Source organism: Drosophila obscura, unplaced genomic scaffold (genome assembly GCF_018151105.1).
Source record: "Drosophila obscura isolate BZ-5 IFL unplaced genomic scaffold, ASM1815110v1 contig_200, whole genome shotgun sequence".
NCBI classification, from domain to species: Eukaryota; Metazoa; Arthropoda; class Insecta; order Diptera; family Drosophilidae; genus Drosophila; species Drosophila obscura.
The window spans coordinates 195,694-211,525 of NW_024542791.1; the positions used below are offsets into that span (position 1 = coordinate 195,694).

The following is a 15,832-nucleotide window of genomic DNA, read 5'->3' on the forward strand; positions in this document are numbered from 1 at the left end:
AAACATGTACTGCGCTCATTTTTGCGCTCTCTTTTGAATGTACGAGTGAGTATACATACGTACATATATTTACAGCTGTATGTTCGATCACTTGGTTTTCGTTGCTAACTAAAGTCTAGTTAGTTCAGTTAGAAATCTAGCCACCTGCACTGCCCAACCTTTTGAGGGAAAAATGAGCGAGGATCATTTGTCTTCCCAGTAAAAATTACTTTAGTGTAGAATAAAATATCCATAAAATTTGGATTCTATGTATGTACTTAAATTAAGCAAATTTGAATGAAATACCACAAGTACATATGTACATATGTATGTATGTATGAAATACTAGAAACCCATTCAATTGGCGCCCCATCGACCTACCGTCATAACAAACAAGACGACGGACGATCTGAAGTGCCAGACGACAACATCGATAGGGAGAGGAGGATAGGCGGTGAGGTTCTGTTTCTTTGGTTTGTACCCAGCCGAAGGCTCTCAAGCGTTTGATTTATAGAGCGTAGCACGATTAGCAAAATCGGAAATGTCAAAGCCGAATGTTAAATATACAACCTGTCCAGATTTTGATACCCGTGCAACGAAACTCAATTCGAGACGTGGGCCTGGGCCTGGGCCAAAAACGTTTTAAGATTAAAAACTTTTGTCAGCAAAGGCAACGTAATGGAATTGGTTTTGTTTTTTTTTTTTCGCTTTAGGCGTTACTATGTTTGCACACATGGAACCGACAATATTTTGACTTTTTATGTAAGAGGCGATGCGATGCGCTGCAAAAACCCAGAGGGACAAGTAACCAGAAATGGACACAGAAAACCCAAGGCGATACAGATGCAGATATGAAGGAAGTGGAGGACGGCAACGGTTTTTTTTCGCACCTACATGCTAAAAACGAAAAAAACACAAAAATTGGTAACTGAAATTGGGACTGCAGTTGGACGGAGTCCCGGAGTGTGTGTTTGCATTTGTTTGTTACGCCAAATGCACATGCCGATATATATATATATTTCCCCGCGTTGCTTTTTTTTTTTTGAGGAATTCAACCCGTTCCCTGGGGCTGCTGCTGCGTCCTCTTGGTCGCTGGCCTTTGCTCACTCTGCCGTAACGAAATTGTTTGACTTTTGCCGACTGCTTCGATGTCCCACTCCTGCACTCCTGCACTCCAGCAATGCCGCAATCCCCTTTGCTGCCAGCTACTGCATTACACAGGGCTGTGCCAAAATTACGGTGAATTCACAGCTTATGTTCTTCAGTGTTCAGTGTGTCCTGTCGGCCATTTTGGAAATGCCATGACATTCTCAAAAATGGATAAAAAGCAGCAGCAGCATGTCTTTGAATTGGGCAGCAGCATCCTCTCACTCACTCTCAAGTGATTTATGGTCGGCTGTATCTGGTTTCATGTGAAAGCAGTTGGGCCATTGGACGGCGCAAGAGTAGGAGCAGCAAGAGTAGGAGCAGCAGCAGGAGCGGCGGGGAACGGGAACAGAGGAGGTCGTATGTGGGGGGGTTATAAAATGTACGGAGTGATCTTACTCAGATCACTCACGAAACGGGGGAATAATTTTATGATTACACTAAGCGAAAAAAAGAGGAAACATTTTTTTCTCAGGGAAAATTTTAAATGAAATTGAAAATTGGATATTTTTAATACATATTGTTAACACAATATTCACTCCTAACTTTTAAAATCTATTAAAAATTTAAATATTTAAAATTTAGCGCCTTTTTTGTATCTGTTTTGAAACATTTTTAAATGGATATTTTAATTTACATATATATTTATTACAATATTCACTACTACCTTTTTAAATCTATTAAAAAAAATTAAATATTTAAAATTTAGCGAATTTTTTTTTCCGTTTTCCTTCTACTTCGGTTGGTTTATTATAAAAAAAGATCTATAAATAAAACCTATATTTTTTTTTCTCTCAGTGTGCACCAATATGGCTGCTAATAGGGTCCAGAGCAGAGCACAGTCTCGCATCCGTCCCCCCCCCTAGGCACCGCTTCTTCGTATCTTAATTGGCACCCATGGGAGGAAGAGCAGGAGGAGGAAGAGACGAAGACTGGAGGATCGTGCAACGCAGCAGCGACCCCTATGGACATTAAAAAGAAAGATACCCAGAGTCCCGGCCTGGGCCTGGGACTGGGACTGGGACTGGGTTTTGGGTCTGGGCAGAGCATAATGTGCCCAATCATCTTGACTTCTGCTTACAGCTGCTCGCTGGCCGTCCCGTCCCATTGTCCTCGTCTTTGGCCCAATAAAAGTTTATGGCCACCCGACGAAAACTAACGAAACGTTCGAACATTCAAAGTTTTTCGCTGTTAACGAAGCCCCCGGGTTGCGTCTCGTCTTTCGATATGGCACTGCCGGATCAATTGCCAGTTGGCCGTTTGTATGTCTCTATTAGCGCTGGACAATGGAGGAGAGGGCGATGCTGGATGCTGCATCCAGCGGAGATGCTGCAAAAGATTATAAATTGAATGCCATATAAGTCATGCATATAGATATCTACACATATGTTCGATCCAGCAGGGGAACGGCAACGGCAACGGCAACGGCTACGGCCCAATCAAGCTGGCACTATCCCCCTCTCGGGTTACGCCTCTGTTCCCCTCTCTTTTGTGTACACATCTTTGACTTTTATGTATTTATTGCTGTGAAAAAATGTTAATTCTTGACGTTATACTTTTATTTGACTTTTACATTTTGATCTTCTCACCCTGAACGGAGAGAGAGAGAGAGAGATCTCCATTTACGCGCTTCATACATAGTTGACTCTTTCGATTGTGCCCCGTCTAGTGGCATATCCCAAAAAAAAAGATGTATCTCGATGTCTGCCTTGGTAAATTGGTCGATTCGTTTCGTACTCCTCTACTATGTATGTTTTAATTGGACGTTGGCTGTAAAACGGAAAGTAATCGCCATAAATCAATCGTTGAAAATATATTCGAAGTAGAAAGGCAACAATCAGACAGGGAGTTGTATAAGGAAAGCTCTAATAGAGAGTGTGGAAGAACCAATTTGATAGAAATATTATATTAAAGATGTTTAAATCGAATCAGAACTGAAACTGATTTAATTTCAACTATTTTGTTGCATTGTTCATTAGCATACAAATAAAATAAATATACCCAGTTTCATTTAGTGTTATATAATTGCAAGATGATTTTATGTACCTACGTATTGGGGTATTTAGTTCTTTAATCGATTAACCTCGCTTATCAGGGGCAAGTCTGGCACACCACTCTCTGACTCATTTATTGGGTCTATGGAATAATCTATGGAAAAAGAGACGATTGCTATATTTTTGGCCATGCATCGACATTTTTGTCTGAGTCTGAACGAAATGTTCAACGAAATATTTGGCGGATGTGACCGCAGCTCAAGTGGCTTTAACATCAGCTATAACTCCTGCATCACCCTGATATCCCAGTCACTCTTCGAGACATTTTAAAATTTTAATTGTTTGTTTCCTGGAAAAAATGCAAGAAATGTTCCAAAAGTAAAAAGCATCAATAAAAAAAAGGAAAATCATAAATTAAAAAAAAAAAGTAAATAATAATAACAATAAATATAAGTGTAAGCAATGGACAACAAATATTTAAGCATTTACCATAAACATTATTTATATTTTCACAAAAAAACTGAATACCAACAAAAATAAAGAAATCTTGGAATTAAATAATTGTAAACAGTAAATATTGTCTCCATAAAAACAAGGCTTTTAATGATTATTCCTCTTCTTAATTATGAGACTTTGCTGTCTGTTTTTTTTTTTTTTTTATTTATTTATAATTATTTATTTATACTCTATTTATTTTCTTAATTATTTATTTGAATTTAAATGTATTTATTATTTGCAGCCATAATAATAAAAGTCAGACACATAACGTTGAATAAATTATGTTCAAAATTCGCCAAGTATGCAATAAAGAGACGCCAATCCATAAATCATAAACCATACGAATATACAGCCCCACTACCTCTACCTCAACCTCAACTCAAAATTTGCATTTGCATGCATATTTGTGTCGATTTCCAAACAATTCCCAACCTTATCCGGTTATTGTTTTGGTATTTCTAGTTTTGTCAGTTTCAAGTTCAGATCGATCAGACGACTAGAGACGGATGGTGTCTGAAAAGCCGCCCCGGAGACAGTTTGTGTCCATTGTATGCGGGAGTTTGATTAACACCAAATTCATTGTGCCAGCAACCCAGCAACGAAATGTTTATTAGTGACCATGCACTAATTAAACTTTGTCGTGTGATTTGTCGACTGCGGCTCGGCTTGGACTATCCATTTTTTTGTTTTTTTTTTTTTGTCACTGCAAATGAATCGCTGCTCTGTGGAGCAGTAGATCATAAAAGCCGCTAAAAGGTGTGGGCGTGAAAAAAGAAAACAACAAATTTGGCGTTTGTTTTGGGGCTTTGATTCGATATGTTGATTGAATTGATTAGAGCCGTGCCCCACAGTCGTCATATTGTGCCCGTCTGTGCGTGCCAGTGTGTGGTTTTTTGATATTTCTGTGTGGTTAGCTGTGTTGGCGAGGGTGTAATTAATCACAACACTCAAGTTCGTCATTTGACAAAAGTGCTAACAACGCTAATAAACGGAATTTACATAGACAAACGCACAGAAAATTGTTTCTAAATCAAAACTGAATTGTAAGAGTCCAAGCGAGTCAGCTAAAAATCAATTTCAGAATATATTATTTCGGAATAATATCAAATTTCTATGATTTTAGTTTTCAGGACTTCATTCAAAATCAATTGTGGCGCCAAGTGTAATTAGTTCGCTGCCGAAAGCTAATTGCTTCAACATACAGTGACAAAAGTGCTAAATATGCTAATAAAATTAATGTAAGTAAAAAAACATATGATGCAATAAAAAAAATTGTTATGTAATTTGAACATGTAATGATTTTTTAATAACAAATAATTGTAATATGTTCCTTTGATTGCTCTAAATTCAAATTCAGAATTTGGCGCAAATTGTATATTGCACTCCTCATCAAAGACTCACTGCTATAGCACTTGTAAATTGCCTTGACGATGTTTTTCACAACCCTAATCGATATTTTTGTGTGCGTTCCTCAGTATATTTATGGTATATTTTGAAAATGTGAAGGTATATTTCGGTGTTTTTCTGATAGACGATATATTTGATAAACGATACCACGGTCACACTTGCGCTGTTTTTGATTGTCATTCAACAAAAATTTTGTAAATTTCACAAATTCCCTATAAACCCTGTTCAAATTGAATACAAATTATAAGCAAAATGGTAAGTAATGCACTGCGACTATGCAGGAGGTTTATTAACTCGGTTTGAATGTGTCCCCCGCATAGAATCAGCAATCGTTGAAAGTGCAGCCGAGCGAATTGACGGTGCTCCATGCTTCCGGCAAAGTGGGAATGCCCACGGAGGAGAACTGCTTCAATCAACTGGCCCATGTGCATCGTCTGCGCGACTCGGAGGCCAACTACAACGAGCACCAGTATTCGCTCCATATGCAGATGCTGCGCAATCGCGAGGGTCTGGGCATTCCCTTAAAGATGGGCATGGACCGTCATTCCGCACGCCAGGTGGGACGTCTGCCCTTCTTGCCCTCCAGGTAAGTGATTGCCATAGGCAATACTATTTCTGTGAACCTTGTTATAATGTGCTGTCCGTTTTAGCAACTTCATGGATGATGTGCTGACTGGACGCAATGAAGACATTGATTTTGAGGACTTTTTGGGTCTGCCCGAGTACAACGAGCATATGCGTCAGCCTCACGCCGTGGTGGAGAAATCTCTGGGCATCTACTAAACGCACGTACTCCTCTAAGTCTTAACGAACGCCTAGCGTTTAGCAAACATTCTAAACGATATAATACAGAAAATAAATTAAAACAAATGGTCCCCGGGCTAACAGCTGAAAATGATTTGTTGGTGTTTTGAGCCAAATTCATATATTTCTTTATTTCATCATCGCTGTAAGTTCAATATTTAGCTAGTTTCTTTATACTTAGACACACTTTATTCAAAACAAAACTAAACACTAAACTGAAATATTGGCAGAAAGGATTTGTTTCTTGTACTCAGGAGATTCGTTAAAATTACAAATTGGATATATAAAAACATTAGAGAGAAGATTTTGTTTTTTTTTTTTGTTGTATAAATTAAACAAAAATATAAGTATAGATTGTAAAATTGAACGAATTCGTTTCGTAAAATTAGGCTTACAATTAGGACAAATCGAAGCATAAACGGAGGGCACATTTCTCTTAGGGAAACTCAAAAATGATACAACAAAATTGCATGCATATACACATAAAGATAAACAGATTTTGGATGCAACAAATAACTGATCAAATCAATATAGATAGTTTATTCTATAAATTGGATACTTTGTTCAATTACTGGAATATTCTGCAGAGATTTATGGTTGCTGTTTCGTTTATATGTAGTATATGCAAGAAGACAATGGTGTAGTTTAGTTTGATTTTATTGCCGAATTTCGTTAGTAGATCCAATTCACGGGCACCCACTGATCCTCGTGGCTCATCTGATCGAGCGTCTCCACCACCTGACGGAACGTCTCATCGAAATCCTCATTGATAATGACCATATCGAAATATTTCTCGTACTTTCGCTGCACAAAGCTGCTCTCCTCGACGGTGGCAACCAGATCGTCATCCTGCGGATATAAGCGATACAAATCGTATGTGTTAAGCAATGTCTGGGTGTTCAGGCAGATATCTAAGAGGGCTACAAGTGTGGCCTACGCGGGTGGCGATTGCGTATGAGTGGGGTGTGTGGTAGATACAACGTTAATCCATTTTGTTGATTGTGCATAAAACTGTGGGGTTTTGGGGGGGCGGGGCACTTTACCTCATAAAGCGATGCTAACGACTCGAGCGTACGGGCACGCCGGGAGCTGAAGCGTATAGAGCTTTGACGATCAAACTGTGGAATAGGGCAAGCAACAAATTAAAAAGGATTCTATAGGTGTTTGTGCCACTAAAGGACTAAAGGACCTACGGATAGATTTCTATTGGAACCGGTAGCCCGACGATCGGCATAGATTGTCTTGAGCTGGTCCATGCCCGGCGCCGCAACAAATATAACAAATGGCATCAGTTCCTGGCTACTGTGTAAAATCTTTAGAGCATTTGGTGCACAGTCCAGAATGCACATGCGACCGCTATTGATTACATCCCGAATCGACTGCAAATGGGTGCCATACAGATTGCCATTGTGTTCGCCATATTCGAGAAATTCATTCTGTTTGACGGCCTCCTCCATTTCCTCGCGATCCATGAACCAATAGCTGGTGCCATTCTCCTCCAAAGCGCGCTTCGGGCGACTTGTATCTGTTTCGAATTGGGATATAAAATGTATTTTCTGTGCTCAGCCAAGGTGCGCTGTTTGACTTACGTGGAATGACTGCCCCAAACTTATCCACATCGCTGTTAATCAGACGATTTTTGAGCGTGCGTCTGCCCACACCGGAGACGCCAATCAGTACCAGAGTTTTCCTGCGGAATGGCGGCATACGTGTAACCTCCTCATAGAGGAGAAGTTCCGCCTTATCGAACTCACAATTGGCCACGGATTTGTACATGGTCTTTCGCTTTCGTTTCGAGATCTGCCCCATAGAAAATACATTTACTTAGTTTTTGTTTTGGGATTAGATTGGGGGCTTCAATGGAAGTATGTACTCACCCTCGTGCCACAGATGCCAATTTTGTGCACATAATCCGCCTCGGGTGCCACAAACGCTTTCCGCCTCTCCTCCAACTCTTGTGAGGGTATTAGACCAATTTTATCCGTTTCAGCGGTTATATTCTTGGCCTGCCACCAATTGGGATCCTTCACATTGATGATCTGCAAAATGTCACCCGATTTGAAGGGCAGTCCAATATCCCTGCATGGCAGCAAAGAATCCTCCGAAGGATTATATGTGAACAAGGCACGCATATAACACTGTGAATGGAAACAAGTGCAACATATATAAATTTATGGGATATGGTTTTGCAGGAAGTTTGAGCCAAAGATTTACTTACTTAGTTGCAAGTGATTCGAGAAATTTTGAGGTGGTACTTTGATTCTAAGATTTAGCTTTTATTTATTCAATTATCATTGGGGAGTGTGTGAATGGAGGAAGTATATGTATATGGAATGGCTATATCGTTCCTATATGTTTATGCGAAATGTTTTCTCATTCAAATTGCAAAATTCTATGGAATGTTCGTTCTCAAAATGCATTCAAAAATGTTGAGGTAAGTTTGTATAAAATTATAGAACAAATTGGGGGAGCATCGTAAGCAAAAAACTTGTCCAAGCTAATCAAAATCCATGCAAAAAAGCAACAAATTCTTGGAGCAACCAAAGACAATATAAATAGCGAGAAGAGTAACGGCCACACATTTTAATGGTCATATGCAGCGAAGTTTTTTGCAACCACGAAAGCCGCAGTGTCTCGCTAGCCAGCAAACAAACAAAAATTGGGTACCAACAAAATGTAGGGTCATCTATTTATATTGTCTTTGAAAGAAACTCTCCAACCAAAGCAGTAAAACATAAAAAAACATCCAAAACACTTACCGTTAACTTCTTGCCCGCCTCAAGACCCGCGATGCCATTCTGTTTTACCTGACCCCCACTCACGGTATAGCGACCACTCTTGATCTCCTCATCCACATTGGGTCCAATTTTCAGCGTGAGATTCTCCTTGGCCCGCGAGACTTCCACCTGGAGTTCGTCGGGCGAATGCACTGGGGTGCCATTCACCTCCAGTATCACATCACCGACATGCAGCATGCTCTGTTTATCGATGACACCGCCGGCCAGAATGCGTGCAATAACCAGCTGCTTGTACTCGTCCATTTCGACGGTGAGGCCCAGCGGTTTGCTGGGATCCCGACGCAGACCCACCATCTTGATGGTCTCCACTGGCATCTTGCTCTTTAGTATATCCTCCGTGTACAGATAGTTCCCAGATGGGCGTTGACTGGCTAGTTCTAGTTGGGTGGTTGAGCCGCCGGCAGCTGTCAAACGTTGCTCGAACAAATATCCTATCTCATCGTGGGCGCGCAACAGAGCCTAAAAGAACGGAAAGTCAGATATTTATATCTATATTATTATATGGGCTAGTGCTTACACGAAAATGAGGTTGTGCCAAAAGTTTAGCTAGCTCTCGCGACTCCAAGCGCCTTGAGGGTGAAAATTTGCGTATGATATCGTCACAGATCGGTTTATTGTTGAGATGAGCGGGCAGAAAGATTGGCACTGGCTGTGGCTCTGTGGGATTTAGCTGCAATGAAAAACCAGAATAATAAACACAATATAAGCATACAAAAACTTTGTCATGTACATCTAATTAAGTTCTGACTGGGACGGGGACGGGGACTGAGACTGTGACTGGGGCGTGCCTGCCCTAGGTCAAGTCGAGTCATATCGTCTTGTCTTTCCTCGTCTTGTATCCAGCAGCCAGCCACTCCATTTATTCACTTTGGGTTAATTGAGTGAGTGCGTTAATTGGTTCAAGCTATTTTTCTTTTTTGGAGAAGCTCTCTTTCTCCCTCTCTCTCTCTATCTGTCGTACTGTATCCAGCCCTATCCCCCATTTAACCCCAGTGACCTTTTGTGTGTGCTTCGCAAAAGACAACGAAATATTTCGAGTCTTAGGTCAAAAATTGGGTCGCGTCTTGGGAAATTTGGGTCGTCTGAGGTCTCTCTAGGAATAAAAAGTGAATTTTTCTGCTTTAATTGCACATAATTTGTATCTTCCGGCTTTGCCATTCTTTGGGTCCCTCTCCCCTTTTGTATTTGATTTTATTTTTTGTTTCGGAATTTGCTTTCATCGTCGGCGCCTCCTGTGCTTCTCTTGTATATATTATTTTTCCCCCTTTTGCAGTTTCCGCCCACGATGGGAACAGACGAAAACGAAACGAGACGAGACGCCTCTGAGTCAACCTCATGCAATATTTATCAGAGAATACGTATACGTATAGTATCGCATGGGTACACTGTACATATGCATTTCTTTTCTCTTTCTCTGTTTCTCTTTGATGGAAAATACTAGTGTAGTGGGACGTCTATAGTGGCAGTTGATTATGGAGGGGCGAAAGCATGGTCAATTGCACTTGCTGTAAGTACATAATTTCCATGAACTTTTATTGATTTTGTACGCAAGAATTTCCCAGTCAAGAAAGAATCAGCTACACAGAATAAATAAAATAGTTTCCATAGATGTTTTTTAGGCTATCCAAAAATATTATTTTGGACTTCCCTTATAGAACTGCTCCCAACTATAGCAATTCCTCTCCTCGTCTAATCACCTTCAGCTTAGCTTTAAATCTAATATAATACCAATAAGATTTATTAAACTATTCCTTCCCCTTCTCATACACTTCCTCTTTTCCGCCTATAGGGGATAGGGGAGCCTTGGATATTGGAAATGGTTTGGTGCCCACCGTCGCGACGGTCATCTCGACTACTGTTTATTTACTTAGACATTTTTGTCTGACGAAGATCATGTTTCAGCCTTCAGTATTTCAGCTCTTCAGCTCTGCTTCCGTGTGAAAAGACCGAAGAAGCCCCACCACACACAGAGACACGCGACAGATAATCCCCATCCTCGTACACACACCCACACCCACACACACACAAACACACGCACCGGAATAGTCGACAGTCGCCAATTGTCATTGATACTTTTCTGCTTTTGCAGTTCCGTTCCTCTTACTGTCTGTGGTACTTTTCTTGGTACCCTTTTCAAAGGAAGTACTATGATTTTGGACTGATGATACCGAATATAATGATTACTATATCTATTACTCATCATTGTTCGAAGGGGATAAGTTTCTTTGTAGTATTTTATCAAGGCTAAATTCAGTTATATATTCACCCCTTCGTCTGTTAAATTTAATAATTCTTCTACTATATCCCACATACATATGTAGCTCTATTAAAAATCGATCTACGAGGTATCTGAAAGAGTATCTAATACTTCGGTTGCCATTATTTCCTGTTGCTGTTGTGCTTGTGGCTGCCTTTGGTACCTTTTGTTGTTGTGTTTGTTATTGGCTTTAGCCAGTAAAGGGCTTTCACCTCACCAAATGGGGTTTGTCATGACAACGACAGCAGCGCAAATTGCTTTAAACAACAACAGAAATAAACATCTTAACCGTTTCAACAGGTGATTACTAATTAAGCAAATTGTTAATTAAACACAACACCAAAAACAACTCGTAAACAACAACGTCTCTCTCTCAGCCTCTCTCTCTCTCTCTCTTTTGGCCAAGGCTAATATGCATTGCTTGGGAAATTCGATCTACAAATGGGTATTTCTTTTTTATAATGAAATTTTCCCCGGGGATCACATTTCTAATTAAAACACTTATATGCCATAAGTTTAATGGTTGATTGGAAGCGCCTTTCGTTTTTCAATTACACTTTTTTTTTCTTCTTGACTTTTTCTTGGTTATTTTTCGGGTAGAGCCACTCCCAAAACGCGCGAGCGCTGAAAGCCAAGAAGAGAGCACTACGGCTTGTGTGTGTGTGTGTGTGTGTATTGGTGTGTGTTCAGATGTGAGTATTCCGCACGAGAGTTGAATATTTTTTTGGAAATGCCAAAACACAGTTAAGACTGCTGTTTTGTTGGCCAGGTTACACAATTCTTGGCGCGGGGGGCCCGGGTGTGTACACACAGCGACTACGTCATCAAGTTAACTTGGCTAACAGAAAAGCTCTCGTTTCCAAGGCAGTGCAGTAATTGGACACAACAAAAGCAATCCGATTTGCTCTAGTTTTCTATTTGAGTCGTTTATTATTGATCTGTTGATGGAACTTGTTGGAATTTACACCCTTTTCTTGGTTAAAACGCACAAATTTTAAACGAAATTAACACAAGACGCGTTCAAAGAGAGGGAGACAGAGAGAGAGAGAGAGAGAGAGCGAACTAACTGTTGCATATGCCGCCCCGTTTAAGCCACGCTCACACACAAACCCACACTAGCACAGCAAATGCTCACTGAATCGAACCAGCACGAACCGGAACCCCAACGGACCGTAGCGCGCGCGTATTTTGTGGATCCAACCTCACCTTAGTACTGCTTAAAAGTATCTGATTCACACGAGTTTCATTTGTACGGCACAGAGCTAGGGCTAGCGTGCGCTAGTATCCAAGTATCCAAGAGAACGAGCACGGGCAAGAGAGCAGAGCGTGCTTTGGTTGGATGGTGTGCGTAAAGCTAACGTGAAGCTTACGTTACAACTGTACGCTTAACAGAGACTAGCGCTGTAGCTAAACAGAGGCTTTGAGCAGCTCCCTCTCTCTCGCTCTCACTGCTGAGTGACTTACGAATAAAAGGGATGTGACCGAATATGAGATACTCACTAATTTGATTTATAAGCAAGAAAATTTCTTGCCATAATAATTATGTATAATTTAACAGACATATTTTTTATTTTAATTATTTTTTATTTTTATTCGATGGTTTTTTAAAGAATTAAATTTTAAAATTAAAATTTCTTTTAAAATTCCGAAAACTTCAATGTTTGATTTAGATAAATTTTCAAGTTTCACACTTTTACGTTTATATGCAAAACAATTCTTTCTATCTATTCCATATTTTTTTCTAGTAAAAAATAGCACCCATATACCATACAAATTACCGGCTATAATAATAAAAGTGTAACCTGAAGAGACCTGAGAAGAGACAATACTTGACCATCTCTTGAAAGTTTCTGTATTCGTGGGATCTTTCACAGTCTTTAAAGCTCTTCTCAAAATTATCTGAAGATCTCACCGATTCTCTCTGCTTCTCGCACGCTGCAAAGCTTTTTCACGCTCTCTCTCCTTCTACGTACAGATGTGTCTCTCTCCGCAAACAAGCTGCATTAGTAGGCCAACAAGTTTGGGCTTTTTGTGCATCGTTGTACTGCCCGTATGGAAGAAGCAGGTAACATAAAGCCACCACAGGTATGTGTTATTTACATGGAAATATGTTTTCAAACCGGTTTTCCCTTCAAACAACACACACACACACACACCAGCCGTACGGACACAAAGCTTCTTTGGGGCGTTGGATATTAAAGAGTTGACTTGACGACTTGTGCCGTATTTTATGTAATCTGCATAAAATAGGGGAGTGCTCGAAGAGTGTTGAGAGAGCAACGAGATGGTAGGATAGGAGGAGTATTTGGGATTGGGATTGGAATTGGGTTTGGGCTTTGGAGTTTCGGGTTTTGGGCAAGTGACATTTCATATTTTCTTATCTCGTGACTTGTGGTTTTAATTACTTTCACTGCCTTTCTCAACAGCCACAGACGACAGACCGCAAAAGCAACAGCAACAGCAACAAACTATTTCCACCTAGAAAAATGTGGCATTCTAATTATCCGCGTCACGCGATGTCGCTTTTCATTATTTACGTTGTTTTGGTTTTGATGGATTTTTGGTTTGTTTTGGTTTTCCTACAGCTAGTTTAAGCTTGAGGCGAATTCGAGGTTAGGTTTGGTTAAAAGAGAAATGTTTAAACCAAACTAAGAAACTAATGAAATCATTAGTCGATCTTAAGTGGAACAATGATAGTAAGACATAATCAATCAACGAAAGTTTAAGTTCCCAAAGGAAAACGGGAATAGGTCTCTATGTTAGATTAGATTTCTTTGAAGAACATTCCATCTCTCTTGGCCATACATCATATCTTTCAAAGCGAATAAATACTTATCCTTATACTTATATTCAGTCATATTTCTAGACACATAATAAGCCTGAATCCTTATTGATTTCCGCCCTAGATAGTTTTCCTTTTATAAGTCTACTCCCTTTATAGGGCATTCCCGTATCGGCTCCAGCCTTATAAAAACATTTCTTTTATTGTTTTCCCAGGCAATTCGCGTGTTTGCCGCGTAAACAATCCAAAAATATTTACTATTTGATTAAGTTGCCAGGTTTTATGCAGATTTTACTGCGAAACTTGTAGACATTTTTGGGGTCAAGCTAGTCCATTATATCACAATAATGATCTAATAGAGACCTCATTCTGTGTAGCGCTGAAACTTATCTGCCTCTCTCAACGGGGTCAAGTGCGAAAATAAGTGCGAAAAGATAAACAAGAGATGGTGTTAATGTGTGGCCATAAAAAGACCAAATAGGAGGGGGCATAAATAGAGAAGAAAAATCAGAGTTTTGCTTCACCCTTTTGGCGGATTATACAGAGTGCTCTGTAGCTGGGTGAAGAAAATCTGCCACGGATATTACCCTCTAAGAAAAATGATGTAATAAAGAAAGCAATACACACACACACATAAAATCTAGACCGAAAATCAGCATGCAATGCCATCGATAAAGTAAACAAAGATTGCCTCTGTATGGTATGTGTGGGGTTGGCCTGGTATGGGTGTGGAAATTGTATGGAAAAATGTGTGTGTGTGTGCGGAAAAGTGTGGAGGAACAGAAGAAACGTATGAGCAATTTTCTTATTGAACAGATGCTCGCTGGAGAACGGGGGGCAAAACTGGGTCAGAAATAAATGTGATTCGTGTTCTGGTCCACTTACCATCAGCTCCTTGTGCGGTGTATTGGTATTGCTGAGCAGCAGGCCCTTCAGGAAGATCTCATCGTGGTCGGAGAGGTCCGTGGAGTTGCGAAAGGCCGCTGGAGTCGTGTAATCGTAAGGCCAAATCGTAAATGACAATCGTTTCGACAGCTTAATGTACCGCTAAACCTACCGTTATCGGATGTATCATCATCGCCGGCCCTGTTGTTGCTGGCCAGAAGCTCAACTTTGTCCTGACGCGCCGCACGACGGGACCGGGCACTCCATCGCACCATTCTGGCGCCCCCTTTTTTTGTTGGACACACACACAACGAAGAGACACGAAGTCAAAGAGCAACAGAGGGAAGGGGGAGGGAGTCGAGAAGTCCAAAATAATGGCCACAAATGAATCAATGCGAAGGTTAAGGAACTCGAACAGACCCTCCAGAGACGCCAAATTCCGGCAGTTATTCTTCCACACAACACACAACTTATTTCAGTAATAATCACTGGATGTTATTGTTTTGGCCACACGACAAGCATCCGCTAACAACAAGTCGAAAATTTTTTGTCTTTCAATCTGCTTCAAGACACCACCACACTCGGAAATCTGAAAGCCAAGTTACTACAACAACCGACAGCTGGGCGAGAGCTTTTTTACAGCTTTTTCTGCTCTGTTAACATTGCAGAAAAGCTTTTTGGGTATGTTAAAAAAACGTTTTTTTCTGCTAAAAGTTTCGTTCTGCTGCTGTCATCTGTTGCACAGGACATGAAGTTAGCTTGGTCAACGAGTCTTGGGTCAACGGTCAGCAAAGCCTTCAATGATCTCGTGTGTCTGCAGCTTAAGCCCTCAGCCTAATGGGAAATTGCATTCTCTACACGAATCTGCCTGCATGTACTGACTTGACTCTGGAAACTGTCTAGTGCGATAGCTGAGTTAAAGTTTCAATTTCCTGGTGCATCTGGACGGATACAATTGCAAAGGCTTATCGTTCCACAAGTGAGGACTGGAGCAGGATGTTTACTTCTTGTACTTCATGTCATTCAGGAAACGTTTCTTTTTCATTGTGGCCGATTTTTTCTTGAGCGTTACAAAATTTGAACGTTAGCAGCTGGTTAACTTTCCCTAACATTAGAGATGACAAAATATTTAGTTGAATTTCCCCTGGCAACTTGCGCTACAACAGCACTTTTTGTGCTAACATTAACATACTAGTTGACCGTTTAAAAATACAAATACAGGTTGAAGCAAAAATATTAGCATTAATAAAAGGAAATATAACAAAAATCCATACTACCGGTT

At 40.4% G+C, this 15,832-nt stretch overlaps 2 protein-coding genes and 1 long non-coding RNA gene across 3 annotated transcripts; 2 read left to right on the forward strand and 1 right to left on the reverse strand.

The window, feature by feature from the left end:
* Nucleotides 1-114: 114 nt before the first annotated feature.
* On the forward strand, nt 115-1,430 carry LOC121404432. Its single transcript, XR_005967981.1, has 3 exons — nt 115-249; nt 329-433; nt 693-1,430. It is a non-coding gene; the product is annotated as an uncharacterized LOC121404432 (long non-coding RNA).
* A 3,737-nt stretch (nt 1,431-5,167) lies between these two features.
* Nucleotides 5,168-5,944, forward strand: LOC111078476 (proteasome maturation protein). Its single transcript, XM_022373175.2, has 3 exons — nt 5,168-5,279; nt 5,345-5,610; nt 5,675-5,944. The coding sequence occupies exons 1-3, from the start codon at nt 5,277-5,279 to the stop codon at nt 5,805-5,807; spliced, it is 402 nt and encodes a 133-aa protein (XP_022228867.1). The 5' UTR covers nt 5,168-5,276; the 3' UTR covers nt 5,808-5,944.
* LOC111079911 (MAGUK p55 subfamily member 6) lies at nt 5,796-15,108 on the reverse strand. The gene is made up of 9 exons (XM_022375248.2): nt 14,723-15,108; nt 14,551-14,648; nt 9,144-9,296; nt 8,588-9,085; nt 7,706-7,966; nt 7,418-7,628; nt 7,022-7,353; nt 6,872-6,946; nt 5,796-6,677 (listed from the first exon to the last, which is right to left on the reverse strand). Exons 1-9 carry the CDS (start codon nt 14,823-14,825, stop codon nt 6,501-6,503), a joined length of 1,908 nt encoding a protein of 635 aa, XP_022230940.2. The 5' UTR covers nt 14,826-15,108; the 3' UTR covers nt 5,796-6,500.
* Between the last annotated feature and the right edge of the window lie 724 nt (nt 15,109-15,832).

What these genes read in the sequence shown, in the direction of transcription:
- LOC111078476 (XM_022373175.2), top strand. An exon ending in CTGCCCTTCTTGCCCTCCAG is followed by an intron (nt 5,611 to 5,674) that starts GTAAGTGATTGC and finishes TGTCCGTTTTAG; the next exon opens with CAACTTCATGGATGATGTGC.
- LOC111079911 (XM_022375248.2), bottom strand. Translation starts at nt 14,825, where the DNA reads ATGGTGCGATGGAGTGCCCGGTCCCGTCGTGCGGCGCGTCAGGACAAA. An exon ending in TGGCACAACCTCATTTTCGT is followed by an intron (nt 9,086 to 9,143) that starts GTAAGCACTAGC and finishes CCGTTCTTTTAG; the next exon opens with GCTCTGTTGCGCGCCCACGA. An exon ending in GTTTGGGGCAGTCATTCCAC is followed by an intron (nt 7,354 to 7,417) that starts GTAAGTCAAACA and finishes AATTCGAAACAG; the next exon opens with ATACAAGTCGCCCGAAGCGC.